The 16,284-nt window shown below is 40.1% G+C and overlaps 1 protein-coding gene across 3 annotated transcripts in view; it reads right to left on the minus strand.

Annotated features, from left to right (window-relative positions):
- LOC130175210 (dedicator of cytokinesis protein 3-like) overlaps positions 1-16,068 on the minus strand; it is a 52,396-nt gene extending 36,328 nt beyond the window's left edge. For all 3 annotated transcript variants that reach the window (XM_056385564.1, XM_056385563.1, XM_056385562.1), the window contains exons 1-5: positions 15,843-16,068; positions 9,204-9,287; positions 8,088-8,128; positions 5,922-5,977; positions 1,277-1,373 (exon numbers count right to left, since the gene is read on the minus strand). In XM_056385564.1, coding sequence (XP_056241539.1) covers positions 1,277-1,373; positions 5,922-5,977; positions 8,088-8,128; positions 9,204-9,287; positions 15,843-15,879 — 315 coding nt within the window. In that variant the 5' untranslated portion in view covers positions 15,880-16,068. The remainder of the gene's footprint in view (positions 1-1,276; positions 1,374-5,921; positions 5,978-8,087; positions 8,129-9,203; positions 9,288-15,842) is intronic.
- Positions 16,069-16,284: the final 216 nt, after the last annotated feature.

Here is a 16,284-nt window from a genome sequence, read left to right on the forward strand (position 1 = left end):
TTGCCACTGAGACTTAAGCCCGCTGGATTTGTTAATGAAACAAAAAAAAAAAAAAAAAAAATCTCTTTACAAGTCTGCTTTGACCTCCTCATGGTAATGAATTTCATCACCATTTCTCATGGGCCAAGGACAACACTTAATTCAGGCACACTCTGTTCTGCCTAATGGTAGGACAAGCCCACATTACCACCCAGGTTTGTTTACATAAATGGAAAGATTAAGCGCCACAATGCCCATGTAAATTTAATGAGGATAAACACTACATGTTCTCAAAGGCTGCTTGCTGGTGAAAAACAAAGATTTTTGTCAGGGTTGATGAGCCCTTTCGGACGACTATTCTGCAGGGCTAATTATGTACATTATAACAGATACAGTTATGCTTAGGCCATTGCTCCCTGAAGTAGTACCATGAATTCTAATTGGCAACAATAAGGTGAAATGTATCAACATCTAGCCAATGCTACATCCTATTATTATGGACGCAACTGTGGCAACATGGCCCATATCACACAGGGGGTGAGCACCAAAACAAGCCACTGTTAAATCAGCCCTTCACATTAGTCGAGCTTCAGAGGAAGTTACATCACCACACCAATGCCTCAGGCTCCTTAGTTGCTCAGAGCATGAGCAGTCCTCAGTGAGAGGTTATGTAAAAACTTGCTGCCAGCTCTGCAACGTATCCACTCCCGCTCCAAACTCAAAGCCCTACCAACCACTTCTGCCTGCCCCCTCGACACTTAGCAGGATTAAGGACGCTTTAGGTTTCCAGTAATCACTTTTGCCCGGCAAGTAAAGGCTGACTGAAGGTGGTGGATCTTAAGATGATGCAGAAACTATGAGAGGCAGGCCAAGCTCAATCAATAGCTGAATGACACAGCATGAAATTGCATATGACAGGTCTGTAGGCCATTATCTGTGTCCAACCACCATTTCTGTTCCTATATAGATAGTATATGAAAATGTAGGGTGACAGTCAGAACGACATGCTTTGGGGAAATATCTAAAGGAGCTGTCACTGTATGTTTGGTGTATAGCTCAGGCTACCACTTTTGCTGGTTATACCAGGTGCTGAATTTGGTTTAGCGAGAAAATACGTACTAGAAAAGTTTAGTCCATCAAATCCCCTTAAGAGGATGCAAATGAAACAACGGATGCAATTTCTTTTTGCAAAAACAGTTTTTCCTACAATTCCTTTGGAAATCTTGGTAGGTTGTTTAGATCCGGTCTCATTTTTATTGCTCAGTGTTTTGTTTCAACATAAGTGAGATGTACTGACCACATAGAGCTGCTTCCACAAGACACCCCATTCCTGCAATGTGGAGGTGGTCTCTGTGATAATAGGGTCTTCGAGGGGCACCACCGTCTCGCACAGCCTGCAGCAAAAACAAGAGAAAAAAAACAAAAAAAAACAAGAAGAAACACGCATGAATGTGAGAACGCACAAGGATACACGTACACAAGTGTCAGTGATGGGCAGAAATGTATCATCTGATAACATGTTATCATGAGTAATGTAAGGGATTACCATGTGAACTTCAGTCATAACAGTACAGTTACTCATCCCTGTTGCGCTCCATTACGTCAAGTTTGCCATCTTACTGGTAGTTTGACGGTTCAGTTTGGTTTATGTGCATGTTACACCACATTTTGAGACCGCCATTAAGTGTGACTGTACAGTTATGATTCGCATTATTCGGTCTTTAAAATGGGTAAAAGAAGGGCAAGTACCTGACAATATCTAAATGCTGTATATTTTGTTCAAGCACAGAGCAGTGTCAGAAATTGTGACCTTTGTTCTAAAGTATCTCTTTCGACCACCTTTGAAACAGTGACCATACTGTGTCTGGAAGCTAAAGAAAGATGTGCAGCACTTAAATACTGTCACGTACTTTCACCCATTTTAAAAAGACTTGAACAACACTAAAAGCAACAACCACAGTAAACTAAACATTCAACCAGTCACCCGCGCCTCCTGTGGTCATGCTTTATGGCAGTCGTTCAGGGTTTGTACCGTGGGAAAACCGGTAGCCGCCAGCCGAAGAGGAGAAATGCACCAACTGGTAACTCCAAAGTTGTCTTATTGACATGTTGCGTCATTCAGGAACCACCTGGTTTAGTTTGCAGTTGCAGGGTGACAGATGGTTCTTAAGTTTGCTAATGAGGGTCAGTAAGTACCTGTAGCCTGCTTAGTCAACTACAATGTCTCATTTTCCATTTTGACATGTTTAACACAGAAGAGGTAACGTGTGGGTGTGGTGATGAGAAAAAAAAATACTTTTGCCATTGAATAATTACCTCTACAAAGTTGTTTATCAGCGAGATTACGCGAAAAATCCCGAACCAATTAGCATCAGACTTGGTGGAGGAATTGGGTACTGGCCAAGGAAGAACCTATTTAAATTTTGGTGTGGATCCGAGTAAAGGGAGTTTCTTTTGTTTTTTTTAAAATCACATTCTTTAACATTGTGAAATAGGGCATTTTTAAACATTTGTCAATTTCTCAGGAAATAATGTATGGATCTTTATGTAGAAAATCCAACATATTTATGGTTTTCAGATTCTATGATTCAATTTGGTGCAGATGCAGTTAATAATCCAGGTCTGACAGACATGTTTAAGATTGTTTGGCCTTGGCAGATGTCAGGTTTTGTTGTATAAGGGACCCGAATACAGACTATCTTAAGTAAGTGGTGATTTATTAAATGAATAAGAAACAAAAACTTACAAAAACGGTGAACTCGAAATCCAAAACCATAAGGGAAAACAAAAGCAAAAAATGAAGAGCCAAAAACTCTAGGAACAACTTCAAAAAAAAAACAAAACAGAGGGAGCAACAGAACCACAGAATACAGGACAAACTGACACAGACAAAGGGGAGCACAGAGACTAAATAGACACAAGGGAGGCAAGGCTAATTGAACACAGGTGAAACACATTAGGGCGGGGCAGACAATCAACAAGGAGGGAAACAGGACAAAGACAGGAAGTAAAGTAACTACAAGGCACACAAGGGACGTAATACAAAATAAAACAAAAGGAAACAAATGTCCGAACATAAGAGTCCAAAAAGTGTTGAACATAAAAAGTGAAACACGGAAAACCATGACAGCAGAGTTATGTGCTACAGAGTGTCATTCTAGTTAGTGACGTAATTACTTTTTTTTATTCAGTAACTTGTAATGTGTTAATCATTACATTTTTCACTTAACTTGTCCATCACTGACAAGTACGCAAACATGCAAAGCCACATGCATGTCACCGCATCGAGACATCTTTTAAAGGGTTTAACATCTATTAAATGACAAAGAGGTAGTATCTCTGGCTGCAGTTAGAAAGGGGATGAAGCTCTCCAGTAAAAAACACAACACACATCACATTTCCCTATGACCACATTCATTGGGAAACACTAAACCAGAGGTTAGATCTCCTGTGACACTGCACTTTGCTCACTAAGCTCTGATCTGTGCTGCAAAGAATGAACTTTGAAACTGTATCATAGTTTTTGCAACAAGGGAAGCATTACATTGCACAATGAATCAGGGTGATTGTCTGTGGTGGGGATGCTTTGGGAGAACTACAGAGATGCAGTAGGTGTGTCACCTCATTAACTCCATGAGACAGCAAAACAGATTTCCCAAAGTGCAACTCCCGGAGCGGGGAAGTATAATAATGTCAATTTCCAAGTCTGCACTTTTAATTGTTTGAGTGCAAACGAGAGTCCTCCTGCTATGTGGTAACTCAACTGGAGGCTGGTGATATAACAGCAAACTCCCAGTCCACACTGAGCCACGGATCCCAGCCTGCACATTTCACAACCGTGAGTTCAGGCTGATAAAGAGCTCTGCTTCTGCTGTCTCTCTCTCTATTCTGGCCTCTACCACCATGGACGGCTGTTGGGGCAGAAACTGTAGATGATCGCTGTGTGTGTGTGTGTGTGTGTGCATGTCAGCAGCTGTCAGGTGGTAATTCTCTTGAAGATTAGATCGTCACAAATCAGTGGTGAGGTGAAATTAGATGACAATGGAGGGAGGGATACACATGCCCTGACATTGATCAGTTGATGAATCTGTATCACACTCTCTCGTGTAATGAGTGAAAGAGATTTCCTAACCAGTATAGAATAAACTGAACTGTTTTTTATTGTCATAGTTCATATCAGCCTCCAGTATGTCTTCAGTAAAGTTCTGGTAGCGATGGATCTGCTGATGTTGTGTACAACAGCTCTTCTGTATTTTGAACTGCACTCCTTTCCTACATAAAATACTTTGCATAGCAATAAATTTAACTGGCTACTTTTACTATATGTGTCTGCTTAATAATAAACACCTTTAGAGTCCATGACACACATAATGTAATGTTTCGTATATGTGCAGAAATGATTCCCTCTGTCTGATCTATTGCTTGTCCTAAGGGTGAGCAACATGGACAAAATCTAATATATCTATTATGTATATATTTTACTTTATGATTTCGATATATATCGTGAATTTTTGAGAAATTCAGTTGAAAAAGTGTTTATAGCAAAAAACAGATGGAAACTACTGTTAATTTCAGAATTAAATACCTGATATAAGTTCTTGTTCACACTGATGCAAAAGTCCTTTAAATCCAATTTAGCCGTAAGGACGTCCAGCTCACTGCCGATAGTGGCGTAATACATTCAGTCATATTACAAATACCAATACATCCTCATATTGCCTAGCCCAAGCTGTTTAAACAAACCAGTCTCAAGTCTGTTTTTGCATGTATTTATATTCACACTGTGTGACTGACACATGCTTTCTTCTCCAACAGCTATAAATCCAGGAAATTTTAAAGCTGCCCTGACACTGACCAATGAGTATTGGTAACCTGAGATGAATATAAATCTTTCCAGCATTACTATTACAGAGGTTAGCATGACTTCCTGTATCCTGTAAAGTCTCCAAATATTTGCAGACCCTCTGCAGTGCCTTTTTAAAGCCATGCTGTAATTATAATTAGGGATGCACCAATGCAATACACTGGATCTCAGTGCCAGCTCTGACTTTATTTAACAAAGTGGGTATCATCCATGGCATAACCAATCCACATTAAAGCCTCAAATCTTAAGTAACATTATCTCACCCCACAACTGCCTCTCTCAAATGTTGCTAAACTCTGATTGGTGCACAGAAATACATGGCGTCACCTTCTTCCACTGAGCTCCGCCCACTTCAAGGTGGGAAAGACAAGGATGAAAACATGGGAATCTCCTTTGTGAAATAATAGTGAGTTCATGTGGAAGCCCATCACTCATAGTAAGAAGCTGATTGAGGAAATAGGTTTCTAGGGCTTTGAAATACAGTTTCTTTGTCAGCGTCAATGTAAAGTTCAATCTTTCTGTCACATTCATTCATTCAACCAGAGAGAAACCAGAGAAATGTCAAGCTCTATGTTTCCAAGGAGCTCCACAGCTATACAAATTTTAAATGTGGGGAAAAGGGGTCACCCTGATATACCCTAGGAAGATTTATCGTAGTCAGTGTCAAGAGAAAAAAATGTTGGGTCGGATGTGAGTCCCAGCAGGCTTCAGTGTTTGTATGGTCACAGCTAAAGCGGTTACTCTCTCTTCTTCCTCATCTGACTCATACTGTAAATTTGTTTATTTGAACTTCCTTTTAAGTCATACTAATTGTCCATCCCCAGGCTGTCAAAACACACAGACAATTCAAGCTAATATGGACACTGGAGATACAGCATATCTGAGCTTGCACAGACAATTATTTGCTACTCCTGCGACCTTTTTCTGCTTTTCTTTTTGTTTGTATTGTATGTTTGTGGGTGTATCAAGGTGGGGTACATCCTTAATGATAAGTTTTTAAAAAAAGAGTTGGATCAGTGCATCCCTAATTCTGATGTTGCACAAGCTCAAATAGAAAACACTTTATCAAACAACTCACCCTCTGTTGGTCACTGTGGATTTCTTCAAGTGGACATAGCTGACTGGGAAAATACCCTGTGGTCAGAGGAAGGAGCAGAGATGTTAGTGAGTGTGACACGGATTACATTTTTAATTCTCTTGCAATATATAGTTTGTATTATTCTTACAATACACATATGATGTACCATGTTTGTGTTATTAGGTAGTCCAAACCAAACAATGTTGAGTGACACAATTGGATAAAAGAAACGGGAGATTCAAAAATTCTGCTGGCGGCACATTATACGCTTAAGGAAGTGCAAGACAACACTTCCTTTATATATATTTTGGCAGTGTGTGTTTTGCTGTGTGCAAACATTTTCTTCCATGAAAAGAAAAGAAAAAAAAGATGCGAGTCCATACTGTTTGCATACACTAAAGAGACGAGACGCAGAGCAATGTGCAGGAGCCCTATTGTGGCTTGGCTTAGTAGGGGAAGGGCATGAGAGACTGAGTGGTGCCAACTGCCACCTTTGCAGTTCATCTTTCATAGTCTAATCTGCCAGATGTGAAGAATTGGCCACAGTGAACACAACAAATTCTCCTCAGCACAGAGAGAGTATGGGGGCGACTGAATGTGGGCAGCGCAGCACATAACAAAATGGAGGGGTGTTAGTAAGAACTGTAAATAGCTGATGAGAGTAGAGAAGGACAGCATGTAGCCACTAACACCTACATTTACCAGGACTGGACAGCTTTTGTGCTTTCTTTAAAACATTTCAGCAGCATCACATAACACTCCAGCTTCTGACATGTCAGTTTCAAACAGAGTAGACATACAAAATAGCAGAAATGACCTGCTGCTCTCCTGTTTCTGATCATATGTGTCACTGGTTATACTACCGTTTGTTCTGCACCTATGTAGACTTTACATCTTTGTTCTCCAACTTTGAACAGTGACTACTCTGCTACAGGTTATCAAGAATGAAGCCTGTCATAAACATTCTTTACTGAACAATCAATCCAATGGGAAGAAGATGTGTCAGTCATATTTAATAACCATTTACTGCAGTGCAGAGTATTGATTTTTGTTAGGAGTGACGGTGTTGTATTGTTCGGAGTTCTGCACCTATGATCTCCTCTTACTGAGCATTGTGCAGAGGATTTATCACAACGATGCTGCATGAACAAACTCTGAACTCAAGACTGAGAGGTTTACATTCACTCCCTCCATCCTGCCTTCCATCTGAACCCTGTTCATGCTTCGATCAAAGATATAACACCACAACAAGTGTTGCTGCATCTGTACAGCAGCAGTAACTGACGAAAACAATTTCTTTAGTGTTATGGATTAGAACTGAACTGCCATTTTATTTATTTTTTTTAAACGCTTGTTTTGGTATAATGACTGGTTTTCAGATTACTAATTGCACCATCTGCTGGCAGGAATGAAAACAAATTTTGGACTTTTTGCAAATTCTGCACAGGAGGGAAAACAGTGCAGTAGTAATACTGCATACTCTCAGTGGGTGGGTCCATGATGCTGCGGTGATCTGTAAAGTGCCATACTACAATTTATAAGAAAATGACAGGGCCTCATACCACAGTGTGCATTATGCACATTTGATGCACTTACAATGTGTACAACTGATATTTTCTCATCATCATATGTGCAGTATAATTTATTTTTTTTTTCATCATATGTATATCTTTTTGAAGATGGCATTACATTTTGTGCGTCTGTGCTAGGAAGTCAGAACAGCTTGTTTTAAAGCACCTCTGGAAATACAGGTCAGGAGATTTCTATTTTTGTTCAATCAAAGCTCTGTTCAATAAGTTAATCAGTCATTAAGGTCTTTGTTGTCTAGACGCAGTTATTTCTGGGATGCACATCTCTCACATCACATTATCATTCACAAAAATGCACTGGTCTTTGATGCAGACCTTTGGCAACCGGTTTTTGGTGTCACTTCATTTGCCTGACAAATAGTTAACCTTCTATTAAACACTGGGTGGCCAACATTATTAATGTATACGTGAATATTATTAGAGGTTTGATTTACAAATCTTTTTTGTCTTTATGCCTATGTGTGCCTTGCAATGCATTTCATTCACTCAGAATTCATTTGAATACAAAATACTGAACACAGCCTGTAGGAATCAGCACGATGTCAAACCAGTAATTTGTGTATGTTGTTATAATTACCTTGATAGACGGCTTCTTGGTTGAAAAGCCTCTGTACCAACCTAAAGGAAAATAAGAATGCACATCAGAAAACCTTGCTACCTCACAATGAAACACCTTGTGGTGCAAACAATTTGAAGGTGAGGTATGTGTAATGTTTACCTGATACCTGACTATAACAGTAAAAAATGTTATATGCTACACCAAGAAACAAGTCTGATGAGTAAAAATAACTGTAGTGGCTCTCTGGACACACACACATATATATATATATAGATATATATATATATAGATATATGTATATATATAGATATATATATATAGGTGTGTGTCCAGAGAGCCACTACAGTTATTTTTACTCATCAGACTTGTTATATATATATATATATATAATGATATATATATATATATAATATATATATATATATATATAAAATGATGTCCTTTACATTATAACACATTTTAAAACTCAAAGTGTGAAGCTGGTATTGGTGCTGGTTTTTTAATCAAAGTTTACAGTTTGTTTTCTGGCAGTTTCAAGATGGCACCATTGGTTTGCATTCAAATTGTGCCATCAAGCCAAGATGATTGACAACAGGGCTGTAGCCAGGATTTTAGAAATGCTGAGGTCATGATTATCCTACACAACCCCACCCCAAACACAAAAAAAGAAACTCCCTAACATATCTAAATTATTTGTATTTTTCATACATTCGCTTCAGTTGTATTTTCCTTTAGAATTTAACAACTTAAAAACCGAACTAACTAATAAACAGTAAAATGTGTCTCTGTTTTTCCTATAATTAGTGCCAGATTACATAGTTAGCAGTAAATTGAGAAATTATTAGCAAATTACGAACCAGTAAAATACAGTGTTAACTTCTTATTTCTCAACATAAAGATCAAAATGCTATTTCAAAGCCCTCTCCATCCAGGAATAAAATTCTGGTGAAGAAATACCAAATCCTCTATTTATCTATTTGGCCTAAAGGTATCATTTAAATACTGAGTATACCAAGACTGGAGTCAGCCTAAAAATAACCACCATGTTTACGTTTAAGCGAAGAATGCAGACTGTGCATTATGCCTATGTTTATGATAAGCATGCATTGTCATAGGAAATCTGACTGCTTTTACCTTCACTCTTCTCCAGAATCTGTACAGTTTCCCCAATCTCCAGGACCAGGGCCTGACATATTGGTGACCGGAAGTTGCAGATCACTGTGCAGAGAAAGAGAAAACAGAAAAAAAAAATCAGTAGACAAAAGAGAGATGAAGAAATATTTGACCTTATAGTGCTGACTGTCAACAGAAATCACATTACAGATCAAGAGCTAAACTTGGTTTCACCCATGTGATCTCTGATTAAGCAAGGTGCATCCCCTACACTGTTGTGTCTCCTCACAGTATGTGTTCTGGGGTTGTAGCAGGGCAGTTGCTGCAGCTTTTTAATAAGCTGTTTAATGCAAACATCTAAACACAGTGTCACACAGGAACCACTGCTTAGCGAACTGTAAACAAGCTCCCACCCTGAAGTGGGTAGTCATTTTAATAGGCAATTAATTCTTAAGCGGCCTGATTTTTGTGCAATGTTAAGTTAATTGAACTGTCTCCCAAAATAGAGCCCACACAGGCTGCTAAGTAGTATGGCTAAATACTGATTTATTATAAGTCGGTATTAGCATAGACCTTCCATGCCACCCGCTTTTGCAGCATCATGCAGTTTTTGACCATACACAGAAACATCTTGTGACTCAAACCCCGATTTAGAACATGATCATTCCTGAGGGGACAGATGCCACAATAAAGGCCTTCACAATAGGATCGCTTCAGGAGCCTGTGTTTATCTATGTAGCACTGCAGTTCACTGTAACATGTAGTGCACAAGCCTCAGCAAAGACAAACTTGTTTAATAATGACAGGGCTCCGCTGACAATTTTAAAAACCTACAAATGGTGGCCCTTCAAGGAGAGTTTGGTGTGAATCATTATGCTAATGAACTAGCCAGGGGACCCAGTGAGGGGGAGGAAGAGAAGGAGGGGCTTGGGCTCGGCTCCCTCGCCTGTTTGAGGGTAACGAGCGCTCAGTTCCTGTGCTCGGGTAACTATGGCAACAGATCATCTACAAACTGGAGGGCTTTCTTCACTGTAACTGCTGCAGGGATCTGGGCATTTTTAAATGGCAAGCTTATAGATGCTGCATGGCACTAGAGTTCAAGTCAAGCGTATTGGGCATGTATTAGAGGGAGAGAGATGGATAGACTTAAAGAGCCTCCTTGTCACCTTTTTCAGTCTGCCTTGGGGTCTTCCAGCCAGGACTAAGTATTTCCTATTTGAGAGTCCTATTCTTTAATGGCCTCTATTTCATTTGAATTGCAAAACCTGCACTCATACTATTTGAAAACTCTTCAGTGGATGCCACGTCAGAACAAGATGAGATTGTCATGTTGAAGAGAGATGGGCGCATCACACAGGCTCATATTTTCATAGTCCTCCCTCACAAAACCTCCAAGCTGTGTAAACACTCTTTCACTGTGCCTAAAAGCTGCAGAGCATTAGCATATCCTCAAAACAAAACCAACAGAATTCACCTTTAGACTTCAGCATGTTGAACGTAGGATGTTGGAAGGACTGACAGGACAGGCCGTGGTAATGCTTGGCAAAAGCAAACATTTCTACTTAGCAACAGTATACCAGTCCAGACTGTCCCTCCATTCAGTTGAATTCATAGTCCACATGGCAATTATTGTGTAACCAGTAACCCACTGGTAGGAATTATGGGGCTTGGGCACAGGAGGAGATTCTGAGCGAGTCCTGCTGTCCTCCGCTTTCCTCTTACCTCACAATACCTCCGGTATATACATATGCAGCATGTCTATCCATCCATAACATAACTCAAACACTACCTATATTAATTTACTCATCAACTATCAGACACATCTGTGATTGAAAATGTGGGTGCTGGGTGTAGCCTGCATTTAAAAGGGACTAATTTACTGAGAGCTCAGCCTGGGGCCCTAAGTTGTTAGAACTTATCTTACCAACACTTGAATTCAGCAAAGGTTAGTTTTCCAAAGTGGCAACCTTACAACAACATGATGGGAACTCAATCTCTCTACTAAAAAACTACAAATGCAACAATATTCCAAAAATAATAGAGTTTAAGATAGATATATAACCAAGGAGAACAAAAAGTAAAACATTTGGTGATTTTATATGCTTAGATTTAATAAACTAAACAGACTCAAGGGTTATTTACTATGTATCATAAACTCAAAGCTCACAACATTCTCTACTCCCTTCTTCAAATATTTACCAAAAGTTTTTACAGCCTGAAAACAGTCTTTAAAGAATCCAATGTTCTGTGTTGGCGTGAAGTGAGAACACAAGCTGGAGTTGATTTTTCATCACAGCACTTGGTAACCACCACCACCAGCTCTTACAAGACAACAGCAGCAATGTTCCTTGGTTATTTTATGCAAAGAGTTATTTAGTTGACCCTACCTATAGCATCACACTGATCACCTATTACTTAGAAATCACTTAGTGAGTATCAAGCATCATAGTTTAAAATAAGCATGAGACTCAGCAAACCAGCGATAAACTGCTGCTCAATTGTAAAAGAAGTTTTAAAATCATTTAGACATACTGCGTGAGAATTAATATCGCTTTTTCTCTGTTGTGCCTTCATTTTCTACCTCGCTTTTCTTCAGTGCTGCCACCCATGGTGTGTAGGAAAAAGCCTAATATAACCAGAATGGTCATGTCATGTGGGAACAGACTCAGTGTTTTTTTTTTCTTAAATAGGAAACTTATGAGTGAATACTAAAAACCCCCACCTTGCCTTGTTGGAAGGAATCCTGCAGTGTTGCAGTCTAAAAGGCACTTTTAAGTGATGATTGCAGGTAAATGTGACAATTCAAAGCTCTCCACACTGAGAGAGAGTTGTAGCACCATGAACATTGTATCTATGTTGAGAGGTTTGTCTTATATCACGAGCACACACTTGCATTACATCAGCAAACTGTAACACCATTCAAGTTCTGAATATGTTCAAGTCCGGTTTACTATGTATCTGCTAGCTACAGCTTTAACTTGCACTGACAACAATATCCATTGATAACATATTCAATCCAAGAAAAATAATTTCACTATACACATGTCAGTGTAAGGTACTTTTGTTGAGTCTGACCTTTGACCTGTTTCCCATATCTACCTTTCACTTTCATGTTTCCTGAGAAATGTCGAGACAGACGTGTTTTATCTGTAATATTGTTCTTTTATACAACAGAGGAAGTGAGGCTAGTATCACCTTTCAGTGACTATTACACACTGTCATGCCTTGAAAAATGTTTTCACTGCTATATGTAATATAGTGAAGCTTAAGACAGATCATGCATGGCCCAATGACCTTGCTTTTGAATCAGTACAACACACATACAGTACCTAACTGTACAGTGACCCACAGGGTAGAAATATTTTGCAGAGAAAGGGAAGACATCATCAAAAACCTGCCAGAACGACAGTAAACACTATTATGGCTTATGAATTGTCTACTGTTTTTTGTGTGTGAGTGCTAATGGCACCACTGTACTGAGGAACATCTTATTAAAGAGGACACTGTGCTCATCTAAACCGCGGCACTGGAATTAACTTATTTTCTTTGGTTTCCTTAGTCCTTTTAGTTCCAGTCTCAATCATAACTGGTACAACTGAAGCTGAGCTGCTTACTGAGTGCATTCTTAAACCATTCCAGTAATGCAATGTGAGCATGCATACCATGAAGGTCCTGGCTTGAGTAGTCCTGTCCCAGATCTAGCAAAGTTAAAAATTACACAACGGTCTTTGGGCTTCGCCCACTGAGTCATGTTGTTCAGCACGACTTGAATGCACGCTCACTTACTCAGACACATTACTGCACTGAAGTCCTGCTAGCGTAGGGATTTCTGCCACACAGGCAGAGCGGCATTTTACCAAATCTGATCTCAAGTCACAGAAATCTAGGTACGCTACCCAACTGCAGTGGTGCAGCTGTGAGATGATGAACTCATCATGAAACACTTTTAAATTACCCTGAACATGACTATCACACATGCGATAATACATGTATTTATTTATTGTGCTGTTGTGCATGTAAGTTAAGTCACAGAAAACTACAGAACTAATGAGCTTTGTGATCCGGCGCCTGTGATGAATCAAGAGGTGTTCAATTGAGGCTGAGCAACTTTCATTTGGAGATTTGATAAAGGGTTTAAATGGTGGAGAAATGCTACTTTGGGCTACATTCATCTCTCTAATCCCACTCTCAGCTGAACATTAGCTCTATCTTTTGTTCTGTTATGAACATGTTTGATCCCAGAGTTGTCCATTTCAGATAATGGTGGCCTCGTTGGCTTGATTATTTCATGTACTGCTACAGTAGTTTGTGTCTGACTCATGTCCATGTGGCCACAGATGAAGCCAGCTGATTCATTTCACTCTCTCATGTGGGCAGGTACTGATTTACAGTCAGAGCTCTTTCCAATAAAACTGGAGAAGAAATTCTCTCAATATTGCTTCTTATATGAGAGAAATCCATCAGTGACTCATTTAAAAATAAGAGAATAAAAAAGTTGAACTTACAGAAAGATTTAAAGAACAGTGGAATGAGGATTGATTAATGAATTAGTGGTTAGAAAATAAATTTGATAATCTATTAGTCATTTATCAATTGAAATTCCAGATATTTACAATTTACAACCTCAAGATTATCTTATATTTATTTTTTATTGCATAATAAGCATTTTCTTTTGGTTAATTTTGACATTTTACAGGCTAATTATTAATTGAGGAACAAAACATAATTATAGTTTAATTAGTAATTAAAATAATCATCAGTTGCAGTTCCAGCATGGAAAGAACTGGGCAGCACAACACTATGCAAAGCTGGCCTTCGCTGCCACTCTACAAGTGATTTACAAACTAATATTATGTCCTGTATAAACACACCCAAGAACAAAATAATGAATAGGCAGCGATTCTAAGAAAGGCATTAACGTTTCATGAGGTGGTCTCCAACTGTTTCCTGTTTAGACAGAGCTCATTAAGATAACCCAGGAGAAAGAAAAAACAGAAAGGCCTGGCTGGCTGCTGACAGACCACAGCTCTGTTTCATATCGGTGTATTATGGTAATATTGGTGAGAGACCATTTACAGGCAATGACAAAATTAGCCAAGAAGATAAGGAAATGTGCAGATATGATGCCAATAATGATACAGAGGAAGCAGGAGAAGAAATGATAAGAGAATATGGGGCTGCATTGCGAGTTAAGTTAGCAGGGTGGGCTTCATCTTACAATGATGTTGGAGAAATATTAGATCCAGCATGTCAACACGTTGTTTGAGGGAAGGGGGGAACTGACTAGAGTCATTTGGGCTGCCTTTACAAGGTACAGTATGTACTGTGTAGGTACACAGCGGCTCTGCTTTCCCCGCATTTCAGCACCACGGACAGCGCCAGGTCAGTCCACACCGACTGATGCGGAGGCTGCGCCGAACTGTTGCTCCATCACACAAAACTACCTCTTTTCTCTGCACCCCCTCCCTCCCTCCCTCCTTCCCTCCCAAAATAAGCCTACTGTTATTTTGCGCTTGAAAAAGAACTGCAGTGACTCTATGACGGCTGCATGGGATGAACGTACAAACGATTAAATGCGATAAGATTACTATACAGCCACCAGAAGTGGCGAGATTACAAGCGATTATACAGCGCTCTCATCCTGCAGTCTTTATGAAACCATCATGACAAATGTAATGCCTCCAAACAAAGTGTATAGGCCTATGTGTGGGCGGGTGTATGTAGGGGGGAGTATCATGTGCGAGCCAGCATGAGTAGCCCTGCAAGTAACCAGCTGTAGAGCATCTGGACATGACTCACTCCCCAAATGAAAACCCTCTATAGTATAATCGTAGGGTATAGACACTTTAGCCGTGGCTGTGGGGCTTAGCAGTCAGTTTATAATGACCTTATGCTAGTTATTAGACCCTATAGAATACAGCTCTTTTTAACATTTGCTTTTTTTCCCTTTTTTTTCATAAAATGCTAATCTGATTGGAGAAGTGCTGCTCTTGCAACCGACACTTTCACCTCTTTGTCAAAGGTCAAAGTGCTCACAAGCAGGGAGGAATACATGTGCAGTGTGGTAGAGTGCAGTCCCTGTCATTGCAGCAGCAGCAGCAGCTGCAGGAGCAGCAGCAGTGGGCTTCTCAGTTTTCTGTCTACAGGTAGACTCCAGTTTCACTCCAGCCTACACCTGTTGGAGGTACGCAGTCACGATGCCCCCTCGTGGTTTTAACACGAATCGCGCCCCCCCCCCTCCCCCCCTCCAGATATGCTTATGAAAAGAAAAGGCTAAAATGCTACACTGACGCATTTTTTTTTAACTAAACCACAAAACTATGAGCAGGACCCTGATTTAAAGCACCGCCTGCGGCTGTGCATAGACTGCGATAGCATCTGTAAGGTGGTGGGTTGTAGGCTGTATCATCCCACGCAATTTCCCTTTCTATGCAGTCACTGGCCGTGTATATCAGCCATTATAAGTGTATGTGTTTTTCATTGGGTGTAATGGCCATAATAACAGGAGGGGGGAGAAATGGGCTGGATAGAAATGTCGATGGGCAAAATTGGGTGTTCCTTAAGCACAAACTGCCATCCTAACGCTGAATGATTCAAGTCAATTAAAAAGCTAGAAACCAAACGTGGTAAATTAACAATAAAAGGAAGCAATGGACTCACCAACTCCGATTTTCTCCTCTTCTGTAGGTATCCACATATTTGGTTATTTTTCCTCCGGTAGAACAAGCCACATTATGTCGATATCGTGAGATGATGCTGCTAAAAAAGAGAGCTGAAGGCTACAAATTATCCTGGCTGCTCATACATGAGGACTACATGTCTCGACCGGAATCAGTATCCTGACGTTTGTGTGTATGTGTGTGTGTGTGTGTGTGTGTGTGTGTGTGTGTGTTGTGTGTGTGTGTGTGTGTGTGGTGTGTGTGTGTGTGTGTGTGTGTGTGTGTGTGCGTGTGTTTGTGTGTGTGCAGGAGGAGGGGAGGTAGGGGGGGAGGAGGAAGGAAGGACCATCAAAGCCTCAATATCTCCGCTCTGTTATGTCCCGGCGTGTGTCTCCAGTCTGATGCAGTCTCCGTGTCCACCTAATGTAACGCATGCACACGCG

This window comes from Seriola aureovittata, chromosome 9 (assembly GCF_021018895.1).
Source record: "Seriola aureovittata isolate HTS-2021-v1 ecotype China chromosome 9, ASM2101889v1, whole genome shotgun sequence".
In the NCBI taxonomy this organism is placed as follows: Eukaryota; Metazoa; Chordata; class Actinopteri; order Carangiformes; family Carangidae; genus Seriola; species Seriola aureovittata.